This window comes from Triturus cristatus, chromosome 5_1 (assembly GCF_964204655.1).
Source record: "Triturus cristatus chromosome 5_1, aTriCri1.1, whole genome shotgun sequence".
NCBI lineage: Eukaryota > Metazoa > Chordata > Amphibia > Caudata > Salamandridae > Triturus > Triturus cristatus.
In genome coordinates this window covers 484,759,405-484,778,394 of record NC_140587.1, presented here as the reverse complement: position 1 = coordinate 484,778,394, position 18,990 = coordinate 484,759,405, and the positions used below count along the sequence as shown (strand labels likewise).

The 18,990-nt window shown below is 45.7% G+C and overlaps 1 protein-coding gene across 9 annotated transcripts in view; it reads left to right on the top strand.

Moving 5' to 3' along the window:
* Positions 1-18,990, top strand: part of CPNE3 (copine 3) — a 434,216-nt gene that overhangs the window by 353,888 nt on the left and 61,338 nt on the right. For all 9 annotated transcript variants that reach the window (XM_085605326.1, XM_085605317.1, XM_085605318.1 and 6 more), the window contains 2 exons: positions 8,808-8,941; positions 12,465-12,519. In XM_085605326.1, coding sequence (XP_085461452.1) covers positions 8,808-8,941; positions 12,465-12,519 — 189 coding nt within the window. The remainder of the gene's footprint in view (positions 1-8,807; positions 8,942-12,464; positions 12,520-18,990) is intronic.

Here is an 18,990-nt window from a genome sequence, read left to right as displayed (position 1 = left end):
TGGGAGATAAGGAGGAATTCCGTTTTGATGGAATTTAATTATAGATGATTGGAAGTCAACCAGTGTTGGGTTTTGAGTAGGGTCAAATTGAGTAAAGTAATGTCTTATGGGGAGGCGATTTTCAAGTACCATTGGGTATCGTCCGCGTACATGTGGTACAGTATATTGGATGGTTTGAGCATTTGTGTTAAGGGCTCCATGAACAAGTTGAAGAGTGTTGGTGAGAGTGAGGACCCTTGAGGGACCCACAGAGTGATCAAAGAGTTGGAGAGGGAGTGATTGACTTTAATTCTTTGCGATCTTTTGTGAAGAAATGAGGCAAACCAGTTCAGATCTGATCCTGAGAGATCCATCTTTTGTTCCAGTATATCCAAGAGGTTGTCATGCTTGACCTTATCAAAAGCTGACGGGAGGTCAAGGAGGATTAGAAGGCAAGCTTCATTCCGATCCAGCATTTTTAGAGTGTCATCCATGATGTGGATAATGGCTGTTTCGGTGCTATGACCCTGCGAAAGCCCGATTGGAATTGATCAAAAAGCTGGAATTGATTAATGTGGCTACAGAGTTGGACATGGACACATTTCTCTAGCACTTCAGATAGCGTAGGAATGGTAGTGATTGGGCAGAAGTTATTAAGGTCTTCTTGCTTAGAGGGTTTTTTAAGAATGGGTGTAACCTGGTTAGCCTTTAGACAGTCAGAAATCACCCCTTGCTGAAAGGAGGCATTTACAATCTTGGTCCAAATTGGAGCTAGGGACCTCTTCATGAAACTGGGTGGTAGAGGGTCATTGAAGTGGTTGGAGGGTTTAAGTGTAGTAAGTATGTTAAGTATCAAGATTTCGTCAAAGGGTGTGAAAAGGCTCCTGGAGGTGCTATTTTTGGGAGTGTACCCTAGAACATGGGGTGCTTGGGGGAGGGAGGGGAAGGGTCTGTCAGCTGGTTCATCGATGTCTGGAGATCATTTTTAATCTCATCCATCTTTCCAATGAAGAAGTCAGAGAAATCATCACAGTTTGGCTGTGTAATGGAGGCAGTTGGCGAAAGAATACGAAGATTGTTGGATTGTAGTTTGTTTAATTCAAAAGCGTTTATTGGCCTATTTTCTGGGTTTATCAAGTTATTTTCTGCAGATCGCTTTAGTGCTCTTAATGTGTTTATTGTATGTGCTCCTCCTAGCTCTCAGGAGCACAAGGGGTTCAAGAGACGGCGAGCCTCTCCAGGATTGTTCGGCTAGTCTTAGATTGCGTCTGTCTGTATTTAGCCCCTTGTTGAACCAAGGTTTGGAGTCTTTGGTGGACCTTCTTTTTAGTTGTAAGGGGGCGATAGCTGCTAGAATGCTCGATATGGAGTTGTTGTAGTGTTCGGTGAGGTCATGAACCCCAGACATTTGAGTAGGAGGAGGTAAGGTCATGTTACTAAGAAATATCATTTCATCCAGGTTTGCACTTCGGATGGATCGTTTCCAGTGCCTAGGTTTCTTAGGCTGAGATTTTAGCTTAGTCCACTGTTCCATGATGCGGAAGAAGATGTAGTGGTGGTCAGTCCAGTCACATGGGACGATGGAATCAAGTTGAATGAAGTTTGGTTTAGCGATAATAAGGTCCAGGATCGCGCCCAGATTGTGAGTGGGGGTGTCACATTTTTGAGTCATGTTAAGGTCTACTAGGAAGGTTTTGAGGCTATTCACTGCAGGGTAATTATCGTCATTCTAGTGAAGATTGAAGTCAGCGAGGAAGATTTTTGGACAGTGTTATGGTATGTTATAGCCTCTTGTATAGCGTGCAGCTGCCCCAGTGAAGGGGCGTCCCGGCACTGATAGCAGTGTCCGAAGAGAGCCAGGGCTAGACTGTAGGAAACAGGTGGGTTTTGATGTCTTGCGGAAGGATAACAGGCAGTCTAAACGACGAATCTGCACAGGGAGGGAGTTCCACAACTTAGCGGCCAGATAGCGGAAGGACCTGCCCCCCGCCCTGATGCGTTTCACTCGGGCAACAGTGGACAGGATTTGCTCAGCAGTGCGTAGCTGGCGGGTGGGGACATAGGGGACCAGCATATTGGATAGGATCTCAGGGGTGGAGAGTTTTAAAATTTTAAAGGCTAAACACAGTGTCTTAAATCCGATCCTCTTGGAGATGGGAAGCCAGTGAAGGCGGCGTAGAGCGCCCGACGCGTGACATGTTCTGGGGAGTCTGAGCAGAACTCGGGCGGCTGCATTCTGGACTCGTTGAAGGCGGTTCACTTCCTCTTTATTGGCACCTATCAGCAAGGAGTTGGCATAATCAAGTCTCGACAAAATAGTCGCCTGGACTATCAGCTGACGTGTGGCTGGGTCAAAGAACCCCAATGTAGGCCTCAGACCCCGTAGGAGTCCAAAGCAGGTGCCAGAGATCTTTTTAGTATGATCTTGAAATCCAAGAATGGAGTCAAGCCAGATCCCTAGATTCTTCACCGCCGACTTAGGGGGTTGAGGCACAGCCCAAGGATACTGGCCACCACTGCGTACTCCAGAGCCCCTTGTCCTTCCCCACCAGCAACACTTCAGACTTATTAGCATTAAGCTGGAGGCAGTTCGTGGTCATCCAGCATGCGACCACCTCTAGACCATTCCGGAACTGAATGGCATCCCGAGACTGGTCATCAGAATGGGCCACCACCAGCTGAGTGTCATCAGCATAGGAGACCATGGCCAAACCATGGTCCCGCGCGACTTCTGCCAGGGGTTGGACATAGAGATTAAATAGAACAGGGCTTAGCGCTGAGCCCTGGGGGACCCCCTGCTTGATGGAATGGACGTAAGAGAGGAAGGGAGGGGCAGAGACCTGAAAAGATCTGTCGGACAAAAAGGACTGGAACCATTCCAGTGCCATGCCGACTACCCCTGCTTCCTCTTAACGGCGCAGGAGGATCTGATGGGAGACCGTGTCAAACACGGCGCTGAGGTCAAGCAATATCAGCGCCGCCGTTTGACCCTCATCCAAAATGGTCCGCAGATGTTCACTCACTGCTAATAGCGCTGTCTCTGTGCTATGACCGGGGCGGAAACCATTCTGGGAGCGGTCTAAGATCCTGCTGTTGTTCAAAAAGTCCGAGAGGACTCTATTGGCGTAGGCCTCCGCGATTTTTGCAACCCAAGGTAGAATAGAAATAGGTCGAAAATGTTCCGGCTTGGTGGGGTCCAATGAGGGTTTTTTCAGAAGGGGGAGCACCTTTGCCTGCTTCCATGCCGAAGGGACCACTGCCATGTTGAAGGAGGAGTCAATCGTCTGCCATAAGGGCGTAAGAAGTATAGGTAGACAGTCTCTAAATTGGGCCGGCCTCATAGGTTCCTGAGGGGAGCCCGATTTGACCTTAGTGCTCAATGTGAGAAGCTCGTCCTGGTAAATAGGGGGTATTACTGCCAAAATGGTGATAGGCTTGGGTGCTTAAGCGGTCGCCAGGTCCGTGGTGCAAATAGGGAAGGATTTATATATAGCTTCTACCTTCTGGACAAAGAAGGTGGCCAGATCCTCACATTGTTGTTCAGACGTAATCGTCGAGGTAGGGGGATCCTTCCTCCTTTTTAAAATGGTTAAGTATGTTAAAAATACTTTTCATAAGGTTTTTACTGGATATAATCTCGTTGGCGAGGTAGGCTGCTTGAGCCAAATGTATGGCTTTATGGTAGCGTTTGATCGCGTCCTGATACCGCTTTTTATCTGTAAGGTCATAGTCCTTTCTCCAGGCCCATTCTAGCTGTTTACATGTGGTACGCAAAGCGGCTAGAGAATCGTTGTACCAAGGATTGGAGCTAGAGCAGCGGCCTTTGGACCATTTGGCCGGAATAAGAGTGTCTAATGCCTAAAGTATCCACTCACAGATTGCTTTGTACGATTGCTCCGGGTCAGTGTCAAGGATAGGGGAGCAGGAAGCCAAACAGGCAAGAAGGTCCTCCAGCTTGAGTTTATGCCAGCAGCGTCTGAAGGTGGCCCTAAGGTCAGCTCTGGTCACTCCCTCAAAAAAGGGGAGGGCGATGGAAATAAGTTGGGGATCGGACCAGCACACTGGGCTAGGGGTCTTGACCGTAAGAGGGGAGATGTTGGAAAAAACTGGGTTAAGTAAATGCCCAGCAGTGTGGGTGGATCCCACGACCAGCTGTCTTAGTTGACATGCAGCGATATCCGCAAGCAAGCTGCCAATTTCCGGGTCGGAAGGATGATCGAAGTGGATGTTTAGATCTCCAATGAGGCTAAAATTCGCGGCTCTCAGTGCCAGGGAGTGCACAGCCTCAATAATGGCTGTTTTGAATTCTAAGATGGATACAGGGGGGCGGTAAACTAATAGACCAGAGAAAGAGGAGTGTGCGCTAAAGGAAATGACTAAACGGGCGCATTCGCACCCATTGTCTTCCTTAACAAATGTGCAGTGGAGGTGGGATTTAAAAATGACAGCTAATCCCCCCGCCTCTAGTCCTTCTGTTGAGAGTCCGAATGCTGAACCCCACGGGGAGTGCAAGGCCTGGTTCTGCAACTGTGTCATCAGTAAGCCAAGTTTCAGTAATGAAAAACACATCAGGAGATTCATCCTCAATAAGGTCATAGATCTCCATATAGTGTTTGACCAGAGAGCACACATTCAGGTGCTGATCCACATTTGAGGAGATGGTTTCCATAATTTGTTCAACAAATGGAAGTTATCACCCGGCGGGTGATAGAATGTGTGCAAGGTGTATAGAGGCCTGAGGTTGCTTGAAATGTCTATGTACATGTATTCGCAAGATGGGAGAGTAGCAGTGAGTGATTGTTTCACAGTAAGACTGTTCAGAAATATACAGGCGATCCCTTCATCAGGTTTGATCGTTCTGTCAAGTCTGATGATGTTATGGCTAGGAGGGACTAGGATGTCCAGGACTGGACCTGAAGACTCCTTAAGCCAGGTTTCCGTAAGTATTAGAAGGTCAAGGTCCTGCGCAAGGATAAGATCTGCGATATCCGCGGTGTGTTTTACAGCAGATCTACAAATGATAAGTATGCATTTCAAGTGGCTAGTTGAGTCAGATGAGGTAGCTTGTGTGATGAGAGCTTGTTTGAGGTTGGAGGTGTTTATAGTATTAGGGTTGTGTCTGGGTATTCTGAGAGGATTAGGGGGGATAGACTGAATATGGAGTTGTTTACCCAAATTGACTGTATGAGTAGAGTTATAAGTAAGAAGGAGGGAGTGAATGTCCGAATCTGTTAAGGAGATCTTAAATCTACAGGGTCTGGAGGTAGTATTCGGGCAGGGAATGGATCTCCACCTTTTGTGGGGGGGGGGGGGGGGGATCGTGTAGAGCGATAATCTCTTCAATGAGAGGGGAGAGGACATAGAATTAGTGCGGTAGTTAGTGGCTGGCGCTTGATTATATCTGTTCTTGCCTAATGTCCTGTAGGCCAGGAAGTCATTAACCAATGCTGAGGTGATGACAGTAAGCTTTTGTAGGTCAGCCTGAAGTAGTTGGAGATCCCGAGAGATGTCAGCTAGGCAAGGAGCAGAGATTAGGTGATGCTCAGAAGATATGGCGGGTATCTGTTGGTCCGTTTGTGGGGGTGGAGAGCTGATAGTGGCGTTTGTGTGATGCTGGACTGTGTGATCCCGCGAAGGGGAGGTTGAGTTGGAAGGATAATTAGACATGCCTGGGTGCGATAGGAGACTCCTGAGCTGATTGTAAAGAGATGCTGGGGTCGTATGAGTACTGATGTAACTAGGGAGAGTGGGATGAGGATTCAGAGAGGTCACCTTTTGCGCAGAGGGATGTGTGAAGGACATATTAGAATCCAGTACACAGGGGCTATCGCAGGATGTGTGTGTAAGTGTAGATGTAGTGGGAGAGCAATTGCAATGGCTGCCTAGATTAGGGGGGTGTGGTAGTGGGTTGGGTAGGATCCATTCTAATCGTGATGTGAGAGTCGGGTCCATTTGGCAGTGAAAGGGAGATGTTATGGCTGCCCAGATTGGGGGGGTGGGCAATGGGTGGGGAGGCTCACTGCTAATTATGAGTCAGGTCCAATTGGCTGAGGAGGGGGGCTGGGAAGGTGGGAGCTGCTCGGCGGGATGGTGAGGAAAGCATGGGTAGGGGTGGAAAGGTGTGAGGTAATAAGCAACGGGGGGCTGAGGGGCTAAGCCCCATATTTGTTATATCGAGATAGCTGTTCGTAATAGACCTCCTAATGTTGTGAAACGTATCTTCAAAAGTACCTAGATGACGGTCAGCCGTTTGGATGAGGATTATCCCATTGTTGTATATGGTGATGGTAGCGTCTGCTTTGAAGGTGGGGGAGGGGATTACCACAAGCCTTAGACCGTGTGCAAATTTTGGGGAGGAAATGATTGAGTTGCGAGTGGAACGCTTTCCTCCATGTAGCTCTTCTTTTTGAGTAGAAGATAAGATCATTAATTGTGGAACCCCTTTTCATGCAGAAGTAGGGGTCAGAGATTAAGGTTTCATTCTGTTTTGAGGCGTTTAGATGCATTTTTTGTTAGGGTAGGTGGGTATTTGATAAAGCATTGAGGCCCAGTGGCAGCAGCTTGGCATCAGGTGACTTCAGTGGGGTGGAATCCATGATAAAGAGAGATAGAGGTGCTCAGCGTAGGCAAAGATGTCGGTAGGCGTAGTTAGCCCCGCGCCCAGCTTAAAGAGATGGAGTGTGATCAATGCAGTGAAGTAGCAGAGAGAGAGAAGCTCCCAATTGCCCCAACAGCGGCACCCGATCACCTGTCGTACGTTCCCTTCTGATCGCCCTTTAACCAGAACAAGTGCAATTCCTTAGCAGTTACAAGATGACCAGTGGGCTCCTTCAAAAGTGTAGCGCGTCCGCTGCCCCGATACACTGCCTGTGTATGTGGTGGGCGTGCACCGGGAATATCAGCAACAGCCTTGGGGGCCGCAAGGATGGAAGCCGGCAGACCAGTGAGCTCTCCAGATACTGCAGAGAGCGCAGCGTGTAAACAGCGGGACAGCCTCCTTCGAGATGCAGCGTGGTGGAGGGGAACCACGGGACAGCTCATTCCCATATGTAGCGCATCTGCTGTACCGTTACACTGCCTGTGTATTCGGTGGGCGCGGAACGGGGGTGCCAGCAACAGCCTCGGGCCGCAAGGATGGAAGCCGGCAGACCAGTGAGCTCTCCTGCTACGGTAGAGAGCGCGGCGTGGCAACAGCGGAACAACCTTCTTCAAGCTGCAGCTCAAGGCAGGGGAACCGCAGGACATCCAACTCTTGATTTATAAAGCGGCCCAACAAAAGGAGTCAGTGACCGCCAGCCGACAGTCAACAAACCAGCAAGGTCTTCGGTTAGCAGCAGTATCCACTGAGAGGCCAGTCGAGACTCCCCAGCATGTCTGTGGAATCCTCACGTAAGTAGTGTGTTCTGTTTTCAATTAATTTCCAGCGTGATCCTCATGTCCTCCGGTCCTCCAATGCATACATGCAAACTCGCGGGTAGATGGCAGGCACAATCAAGGATATTAAAGTGATCCCAGGCCCATGCCCTGAAGCTTGCCGTAGGCACCTCCGACTCCAGCGGCCATCTTGGACATCTTGGACAGTATAACATTAAACATTTTTTTTATTCATTGACAAAACCGTGTGAAAAGGAAAGTTATTGTTTAGTCGTATGAGAAGACAATTTTTGTTAATTGAAAAAACAAAGCAACTAGTTAAGTTGAAGGGGCATTTTGATTACAGTTTAAACCCAAAATAACTGAATTTCACTAGTTATAGGGGGCGGACAGCCATTACTCCTCCCTCTGAACCTTGCAAAGAAGTGATATTTCCAAGTAATGACTGCCTGTATACTGTTGTGTGCCTAGATGCTGACATTCCCTCGGTTGTGTAAAAAATATTAGTAGACAGTTTCTGAGGACAATCCGCAATGCAGAAGCATATGTTACATACCTGTAACACGCGTTCTTGCATCTCGATACCTCTCATTGTTTACATGCACCCTCTCTGTCTCTGATGTGCCTACTTGACCCTTGTTGTTTTGGCTTCCACCCTGTTAAGAATGGCGTACGCCCTGTAGAGTTATTGATCAGCAGGCCCCTGGTCCAGTATGTGGTGCTCTGCCTCTGTTCGCTAGCCTAGTTGGGGAAACACATGCATGCCTCGACTCCAACATCTCCATCCTTCGAGGCTATTGGAGATTGAAAGTAACACATATAGTCCAAGTGTGTAAAATAAACCTGATTTGGACTCCAGAGAAGAGTGTTGCATGGACTATATATCTAAATGTGAATGAATGATGTGCTAGGCTATTTGACCCTCCATCTCAGAAAACAAATGAATGCCTCTGCTCCAACATCACTGCCCTTAAAGGATATGAGAGATCGCAAAATAGGAAACAAACAAGATTTAGGATCCAGTGAAAGGTGCAGTATTTATTATATTTACATGTGAACGATTGATGGATCTGTAAATGATCAGTTGAACATTAAATATGGTGCTGGGTTTGCGCTACAGCATCGTGTCTCTACCATTTACATCAGGCCTTTTTACTGCTGACTAAAATACTCATTTGTCATAAGCAAATTCGCTCTTTTGATGAATACGAATGACAGTGTCTGCTGCAATTTTGTGAATGATCCACCTAGTATTGTGATACACAAATATTCACCTGCAGTGTGGACATGTGCTATCCCTATGTTTAATCAAGGTTCACCAGGCGCACTTAGATCATCTTTATGTTTTTAAAATATTTTGCTGTTTACTAGTCCATTTTCAAATCTTTCCATTAACAAATAATCAGTGCGTATCTTCTGTATTTTGTTGGTGAATTCTTTGTTCCTTTTAACAGGTTGGGGTAGACTTTACGGGCTCAAATGGAGATCCACGTTCACCAGATTCTCTGCATTACATCAGTCCCAATGGAGTGAATCAGTACCTAACAGCGATCTGGTCTGTCGGGATGGTCATTCAAGATTACGATACGTATGTCTACTTATCTTCATGTGGTTTTAAATTATGCTTTTATAAAGGGTTCTGCCCACTGGTCACATTAAAAGATTCGGATGTGTCCTTTTTTTACATTAAAAAATTGCCCCAGTTTAGGTCTGCAAGAAAGTGACTTAAAATTACAGAGGCAAGAAGCTAAGTAGGAAAACAAAGTGGTGATAGTATTTGGTCGAAAAACTCTCACTGCTAAAAGGACCACAAGGTTGGCAAACTGAAGGCAATGTGCAGGCTGCGTGTTGTCTGCTTTGCAAAAAAAGCCAGACAAATTCTATGGTGGTCGCTGTGGTTAATATAGTGAAGTGTCGATGGTAGAGGTAGTGTCCGTAGTATCTGCTAACCTTGATATATGTTTAAGAGCCGTATTCCGCTCTAATTGTAAGTAGTGTAGACATTAGTATGGCCCAATAAAAGGCATTCCATTAGCTGTGATGAGAACAAATAGTAGTTTTAATGTAATTTTCTTAGAGTAGGATGGAGTAAATCCATGATCTCAACATGACTCAAAGAGGATAAAAGCGGTCTGTCAGACGCACCCGGACCCAGCTATGGAGTTTACTTGAGGTTGGGATCAAACTTCAGCCTAAGATGGGATCTGGTTGCAAAACTATGGGGATGGAAACGGATGGCAGTGCAATCCAAACAGGAAGAGTCTTCAATAGCCATTGTTTTTAATTTTGCTTGAGCTTGGCTTCCAAGAGTTAGTTCATACATTAACCAATAGGAGTACTGCTTTGCTGAAAGTGGAGTTTGGGTCGTATTCATTGGGTCTTCTGATAGTCTTTCTAATAGTCTGTTTTCAGTGTCTTGCTGTCATCACCCCTCTCTCAACTGTGCTCCACTGGCTCACTACTTTTGTCTAAGATGTGGACGCAGCCCTGGAAACAAAGACAATTCAGCCCGCTTTGTAGGCTCAAAACTCACGTAGAGAACCATAACCCCATTTTTAGAATGGCAAACTTTCTCGACCCACCTCGCTAAACAGACATAAGCAGGGGCGATTTTTTTAATGTAATATTAAACTTGTTTTTCAAAATGCCGTAAATTACCAAAATAAAATACTCTACTTTTTTTGTTTTCCTTTCGAACGGTAGCTAGTAAATGTCACGACCTTAAACACACTTTCGATATGTCTTCATATGACTGTGGTCAAGATGTTGATCTGCTCATAAAGGTAGCAGGTGGTGCACTGCACTGGAGCTGGAACACGTTTTAGGGTGGGGTGCTGACCTGTGGCATCTGTTCACTAAACTCGCAAGGCCTCTGAAAAATATTAGTGTTAATAAGAGTGATTTTAGCAAATTTGAAAAAGCCTTTCAGCAGCAGAGTATGGGCATAAGGCCTCATGTCCATTTTTGTTTTAAAACAAAGCCCTATGGTACATTTTGAACTCCATAAATATATATTCCCATTTCTATAGCACAAACACGGTCTAAGGTATGGGTACTCACAAACACTTTCCCAGGGGCCAAAAAGTTTGGTCGTGCTGTGACAGAGGGCCACATTGACGCCAGCAGGGGGTTGGGGGTTAAGTTTGGTGTGAGTGACGTGACACATGTGCAACTTAACTACAGTCTGAATCGCGCAATGTTGAACCAGAAAACCTGGGATCAATTCTGGCTTCCCCACTTGACCAAACTATGATTGTAGACAATTTTTTTATTTTACTTTCCCTCCATTATCACTCATAAGTGGGCCTTGAAATGCATGATGTCAGGACATGCATCATACAAAATCTTCTCCTGTGCTTTATTTAATTAACTATAATATTCATGTATACTAGCAACCCTGGTCATCCAAAGGGTGCACATAACAACTGACTTGCCTCTTAGTTCATTATTGGTATTGTTTCCAGCATGGGGAAGGGGGAGCATGAATGCTTCAAAATTAATGTTTGAAAACTCACTTTTAAATAAAAAATACTTCTCAGTGCACTGATATAATGTGATACTAAGGTGAAATGATTCTGCATGTTAATTAAATGAATTTTGAAGAGCTTGCTGCAAGATGTCTTTATAAATTGGTGTTCCTAAAGTCAAGCAGTGAAGAACACCCTAGTTACTCCCACTCTGTAACATTTAAATAAATGCTCCCCTATTTATTTAACATATTTATAATGTTAGTGCTATATCGAGTGAACAGTAGCCCAGTTCTGCTATTGACCATGGGGCAGCACATAAAGGTCAGGAGGGCTGCATGCGGCCTTCCGGGCTGTACTTTTGAGTATCACTGGTCTAAGGGCATAGGACCGCTTTACATGAGCATCAGATTACATTATATAAGGTCATATTCATTTTATTTTAAGCACAGGAGAATAAAGGGATTTTCCTAGAGCCTCTGTTGGGACTCTGCCTTGGTTCCCCAGATTCAAAGTCAGCAGCTCTGGCTATTAGTCTACATCCATATTTCTCACTTTGTGTGAAAGTCATATACAAGTGGAATAATTGCTTATGATCACCTATAATAACATAACGTGTATATGTAACGCGCACGTTCACCCAAGGGTATTTTGGCGTGAATAACAGATGTTTGTTACCCAACTCAGTGGTGCTCATTTTATCGACCTTAGTAAGATGAAAAGCTGAATGGACCCACTGGGATTTGAAGCTGTGACCATGAGGTCGAACACAAGCCCCTACAGTGGATGCGTTAGTCCACTAAGCCACCAGACCCGCCTATATTGTGTACATTCTCTGTTGAAATGACTTTGTGAACTAGAAAAAGCTGAAAAAACGACTCGAAATTTCATCTGGAGTCTTGCTTTGGAATTCTTGCGAGGGTTTGTTTTAAAACTGGACTTAGTCATAATATTGTATTCAGCAGGAGAGTGGTAAAGCTGTAGCTGATGGTCCATTTAGGAGCACACTGCTACAAATGTAATACTAAAGCATTGTGCAGTAGCACACTGTCATTCACAGACAGCACAGTTTCCATTGAAATGGCCACTAACTTTGCGCAGACACAGTTATATGTATAAAACTATCTAGCACACAAATGATAATGTGTGGAAATCTGATTTCAGTGAATATTTATTATGCACATCAACTGCAAGTATCTTGATTTGTTTTCATCCAATTAAAATGTGTGTCAGTCAATCATTTTTGCTTTCCTAAGTGCTGATCTATTCTGAAATGTGTTCAGTTTATTTACGGTTATCTAAATTTTGTGTGTTACAAAACATTACATCCTACAGCCATTACTTTCTATACCCCACCATGTTTGTCATATAGTTCATTTTAAAAGCTCCTCTTCCCCGACTCCGTTTTGGAGTCGGGGAAAGAAAAGTAAACACCAATCCCCATGTTAAACTGCAGTTTATGAGGAGACGTAGTCTGACATTTGAAGCACAGAAAATGCGACAAGATAAATACAAACTGATAAATACAAACTGTAAAGTCATCTTTATTTATTGCTCTTTCACAGCCCATCAGAATTTGGCTGATGACCCACAGTTTGGGAAACGCTGGTCTAAAAAATTAAATTATCGTTTCATTTATTTCAGGGACAAGATGTTCCCAGCATTTGGATTTGGTGCTCAAGTACCACCTTCATGGCAGGTAAAGAATCTCCCACCTCCCCTATGCTGCTTATTTTGACATCAAATTCTCTCCTCAAATGGCTCTTGATGACACGTACCACCTCTGATTAATTTCTCCTTCCTCAAACTACTCGTACCCCCTTACAATATATCTCACATATACCCACACCAATGTTCAGAGCTATCACGGTTTCAGTGTAACTGCTACCCCATTTTATGAAATTTGCTCATAAGAACTCAGTTTGTTGATTTGCTATTATCCTATTTGCTCATTCCTCAATTTTGTCTGCACCCTCTTCTTAACACCTCATCATACACATATTGTCCACTCAGAGCAGTTGTTTACCCTGGCCAGGGAAAGGAGCAGCCATAGGTCACCACCCTATAGTTTTGTTAAAGTTTTATGAAAGACCCAGTGCATTGCCTTCTTTCAGTGCATAAAGACAGCTCTAGCAATAACAATTCAGTTGCACCCATTTCTGTGTCTTACAAGGCCCTCTCCCTCTACTTCACTCCTCCATCAATCAGTTCTTTACCTTCTACCCTCTTTCTTACTGAGTTCTATTTATGTTTTCAATACCCTTTCAACTCAGGCCTCAGAGGTAAGGTAACATCTTATCGCTCAGAATTATTCAGGGATATACAAAGAGAGGAAGTGGCATTATTGCCAGAAATGACGACTTTGAAACTGGGGAACCAGGTTGATGTCCTCTCTGCTGAACACCCTGTGATTCTGGACAAATCACTTAATCTCTCAATTATGGAAAAAAAATATGATCTCATGTAGTACAACTGCTGCTCATTTAAAGCGCGCCAGTGCCCTTGTGCCGAGATTGCGCTATACCTAACAAAACTCCATCTCACCAATTAAGCCCACTTCTTTCTTCCCATTCAGTCATATATAGAACTCTCTACATTCAAGGTTACTCTGATTGCTTAATAATTCTTTCCCTCCTACTTCATTTTTTATCAGTCACCCACGTATCATGATTTCTGTCCCTCCATAGCTACTTTTCCACATCTGGGCAATACTAGAACCCACATCCCCTTGTTTCATTTTGTTCTGTTTACCTGTCTCCTCTCTTCCCACAACGACCCTCAGATAGTACCTTCTGCCATCTAGCTCTGTTAGCATGAATATTGATTAACTAATGCCAAGGGTCGCAGAGGTAACATCACACACCTTTTGGCCCACCGATGACATCACCAGGTTGACCACCATTAGCCCCTCTAGAGCAAACTGTTTGCTGCTTAGTGGGTAGGGGAAGGAACAGAGTGGAAACTGCAGAAAGTATTTAAGCTTTTTGATCCTTATGTACTGTTTGTTCCTGCTGCTTCCTTTATTAACATTGAGATTGGGGTAGCAAAGGCAATAATAAGGGTAGCAAAAGGAATGATATACTGCCATCTCTCATTACTCATTCTTAAGATATATGACTGACTCAGTCCTACAGTTCCCTTTCCCCCCTACCCTCTACAACCAGACGTTTTTACCTCAACCACATCTTTTTTATTTTCGCATTTGCTTCTACCTCAGTTTTTTTGGCACTTACTAAGAATCAATTTCTTTCCTACTGAATCCTATTCCTTTTCTCAGTAGTGTTATCTATTCCGATAGAGACTTCTAGCCGCAGATCACTCATCTGTTGAATATTTCCCAGGCGGTGGACTAGATCCGGAAACAGTTCCTCTGGTCGATAGGTGGCGCCATGTGGCTCTGCACTGATGCAGTTCCACTCTGTAATGCCTACATAGGCACCAATCTCGTGCACTGACATCCGTTTCTTTCTTTCCGTGCCACCAGACGCGGATCCGGAGCTCACTCTCATCTCTTTGAGACTCCCTTTACTACTTCAAAATTGTAAAACTGAGTGCAAGGGTAATTACAGGCTTTAAACTTTGTAGGAACTGTTGCTAGCAAATGTCTGTGACAGACCCCCATCAAGTTTTGCTTAAGATTTCTAGGGTCAAGTCACCTCTTTAAAGCCTGCTGCGAATACGCGTCAATGATCCCGAAAGCCATCCTTGGCCTTGAGGTGAAACTAAACATCTCCAAGCACCGGATATCTCCATGACTGGACCACGCCACTTTGAAAGTTCCCATTCCATATCAAGAGGTCACAGGAGTCATTCCGGGTGTTGGTCTTTTTCTCAGTCAAAATTGTCGAGTAAGTCAAAGAAAATGCCCACAATATCTAAACAAGACTAAGCCCCTTCCTGCTACACTCACTCACCAATCCCCCACTTCTCCTGCAGCTTCACCTGTCAAACCCCTTTAGCTTGTGCTTAATGGAGCACAGCCACCTGATGGGAAGCAGGATTCGATGAATCTTGCTGGGTTGGCAGGCCATAGCAACAGACCGGTGGGTCCTGCAAATTGTTCGGCTGTGATATGCCCTGCCTCTTTCCCTCATCGCTGCACCTTACACCATCCCTCCAGTGACTGAAAGAAGACCAGCACTCCATTTTGCTGCAGGAAGTTCAAGCTTTTTGAGAGGGTGCCTGCACCAGAAGTAGGACATGGTTGCTATTCCTGCTACTTTCTGGTGCCCAAAAAGGAGGGAGTCCTACATCGTATTTTTAGACCTGTTCCTCTCAACGTCTTCCTCAAATAAGAGAAATGAAAAAAGCTGACATGTCTTTTCTACCCTAGTCCCTGGAGACTGGATGTGGTGTGCTGAACGTGCAGGCTGACACTTTCCATACACTCGTCCTGCAGGCCTGCAGTTAGCTGAGGCTCGTGGTGAGACCGAAGAATATTCAGTTCGCTGTGCTCCCCTTTGAGTTTTCCCAAAAGTGATGGCCATGGTGGCAGCACACCATTGCCAACGACCTCCAGTCTCTGGTGAGCCTCTTGTCATCATTGGGGTTCTCTAGCAACGTGCCAAAGTCACACCTTACTCCTTCTCAGATACTCTCCTTTATCAGCGACATTCTGGACATGGTTCAGTTTGGTGCCTTTCCCTGGCGGAAGAGAGTCCATGACATTCGGACTATGATCCCATTCTTTTACTCTCGGTCCTGGATTTCAGTGAGGTTGACTCTGAGGCTGCTGAGACTGATGGCCTCCTGCGTCCAGCTAGTCAAGCACGCCAGGGGGCACGTGGGCTTTGCAGTGGGATCTGAATCCTCAGTGAGCCCAATATCAAGGGGACCTCTATGACTACATTCAGGCCAGACAAGCTCAGCTGTTCGTGCCTGCAGATCACAGAGATGGTGCAAGTTTTCTTACACAAATGGGGAAAACCTTGGCTCAGTTCGTTCGCCACCGCAGAGAACACACAATGTAAGCAGTTCTGTGGGATTGAGTTTCCAAGGCATCACTCGCACGGAGATGTGTTTCGCCTCAAGTGGAACTTGAGATTCAATGCCTCTCCGCTGATACCTCTCCTGTCCTGAGTTCTCAAGAAGATAGGATTGAGCATCTGTCCTTCGATTAGGCTGCCCCTCTGGGAGGATCTGCTGTCATAGGATATGGGCAGGGTTCTGCATTCGGGCCACCGCAATCTCCTTCTTCATGCTTGGAGATTAAACAGCGACAGCTAAACACCTTCGACCTTCCTCCAGAGGTGGTTGATGTCATCTTAGCAACCAGGCATCCCTCAACAAAAACTGTATCTGATGTTTGTTGGGATAGATTTATAGCTTGGAGCTGTGTTTCGCATATAGACCTCCTTCAGGAAACATTATCTGATGTTTTGTTATTTGTTTTGTCCCTAGTCCAGCAAGGCTTTGCTTTGGGCACAGCTAAAGGGTACCTTTTGGCTCTTTTGGCTTTTTTACAGTTGGCAGATCAGCCCTCAATGCTGACGTCCCCATTTGTAAAGCCGTTTTTGGAAGCGTTGTAAAAATGGTCCGCTCCCTCTCCCATTGTCATTCCCCAATGAGACCTTCACTAAGAGAACGCTAACCTTTTGCATAAAGCACACCAATGAACACTAGGTGGACTATCTGTTCTTTTTGGGCTTTGCAGGAGAGAAAAAATGCAAGGCTCTGCAAAGGGAACCATCTCCCACTGTTTCATGCTCTGCATTAAGCTCTGCTACGCATTGGCTAAAAAGCAATCTCCATAAGAACTGCCTGCTCATTAGGGAATCTATCTAGCCACAGATAGACCCTCCCATACCTCTACTGTGATTGGACCCTTTCCGTTAGTAGGACCTAAATACTAGGAATCTGCAAACTGGAAACATCAATTTGCTTTTGGGGCTCTGCATCTGGGGGAGGGAGGGTACATATTAGTGCGCAGAGGTACTGCTGAAAAGTTTCTGGATTCAGTCTGATGCCTGAGGAATGTGCAAAAGGTTAGGAATCAGCAGCTAGATAGAACCTCTAACACAAAGAGCATCACCGAAGTGAACTATATCAATCATCACACAGCGCTAAGCCTATGTGAGCCATTCCCCATCTGTTTTCACTTGTGTCTTACTTTGTATGCCACACACAAAACCGGATGTCATCTTCTCATGGTCCCTACTCAGACTTTCTTCCCTCTTATGCTCCGTCCTTTACTTTTTTGAGTTCTTATTTCACATTTTGGAGCATTACTACTACTGTAACGCATGAAGAAATCATGATGTCATAGGTCTTGAGTAAAATAAAAAACAGAGGCTGCATGCTGTAAGTTATCCAGTATTGGGGTATCTTTCATAGATTCACATGCCTGAATCATTCCCCGTCGCCGAGGCGGGAGTCCCACGGTAAATAAAAAAGTAGTGCCAAAAGTGGTAGTAGTGTAGTAGTAGGCCCCAAAGAAAAGGCCTAAGGCCTAGATCTTAGCAGCCTATCTACATCATTATGCAAAAAGAACCAAAGAATTGGTGCCAACCAATCAGACATCAGCACCCTTCTAGAACCCTCTCAGCAGAGCCAGTTCTCCTCAGATTTTCACCGCACGTCGTGTGGAAGGGAGTCTCCCTGAGTGCCACTCAGTTTTCAACTTTCTTCATCATGTCTAACAAGAAGGCCTTGTTCAAGTCCTGCAGAACCTGCGCCAGGAAGAGGGTCTTTGTTGTTGACCAGCATGTGGACTGCATCTACTGCCTCTACCCCAAACATGAGGTAAAAGATTGCAAAATTTGCTGCACCTTCCCAACAAAGACTCTTAGGGATAGGGAGGCGAGAGTGCTATTATGGCTTAAGTCCTCTTCGGCTGAAGAGGATGACAGAGCCTCAACTTCTAGCAAGAGAGCTAGGTCGCATGACAGCTCTTCCAGTGAGAGGAAAAAACGCCATAAATCTTCCCACTCTACTTCTGGCTCTTCTCAGAGGACTCCCATCATTTCCTCTGAATCAGCGCACTCTCCTCAGGACTCTGATCTCAAGGGCTCTAAAGCCATCTTCGCAAACAGTGAGTAAAAGCCTTTCAAAATCTCTGGATTTCCCTCCTTTGTCGACGATTTCTGTCACTTCTTCTGCTCCATCGTTGACGGAAACTATCTCGACGACGTCTATCACCTCTCCTATTCTGTCTACGAGGATTACTATCCTGTCAAAGAAGCCCATCGCCGACGAAGTCCTCGTCGACGAAGCCAGCGTTGAAATCCATGTCTACGACGTTGCCGTCGACAAAGCCTCCATCATCGACGAGAGAAGTGTCGACGAAGATACAGTCCACCCCGTCGAAGAGCGTCCCGTTGACGAAGGTCCTGTCGACGAGGGTCTCGTCAACGATCCCGTTGACGTCGAGCCTGTCGACGTCGAGCCTGTCGACGTCGATCCCGTCTACGTCGATCCCGTCGACGACGATAACTAAAAGCCTGTTGACAACGAAGGCATCAACTGAGAGCCAGTCGACGACGATGCCAGGGGATTTGCCTGTTCAGTCTGCGACACCTGCAATGGCACCCACTCATTCCACTCCCTTTTCTTCCAGGAGTTTTCAACTTAAAACCTTTCAAAGGCATGACTATAGCGATATATCACCCCTTACTCCCTCACATCTCCTGGAAACATATGTTCAGGATGAGGATGATGACTATGAGGATGACTAGGATGAAGGTCCCTTTGGAATAGCTCGCCATCCTTCCGAATTACACATCAAATGTCAGGATGATGATTCTGAGGAGGAGGAGGACAATTATCAAGAACAATACTATCAGGAGGACATTGTCGTCCCGCATCATAAGACTTAAAATAAACAACCTCGTCCGAGCGAGATGTCCCATCTGCCTCCAACTCTGATACAAGACCTGCAAGCCATGCTCGTAGATTACAAACAACGTTTTCCCCCACAGCCAGTCCTTCCGCAGGTTCCACCACCTGTGCCGCTTCCGGATCTTTTGCCTTCACCTGATGCTCCTGTTCCAACGCCTCAACTTCCAGATCCTCCAAATGACCCGCGTCAGGGTCAGGACTCAACCTCTGAAGAGGAATTTGAAGAGGGTGAACTTCCAGATCCAGCAGATCCTTGGTATTCCTATATTATCCCTATGCCTTCGCCACCCACCCCTCTACCATCTGATTTGCCCCCAGAGGATATAGGGGGATT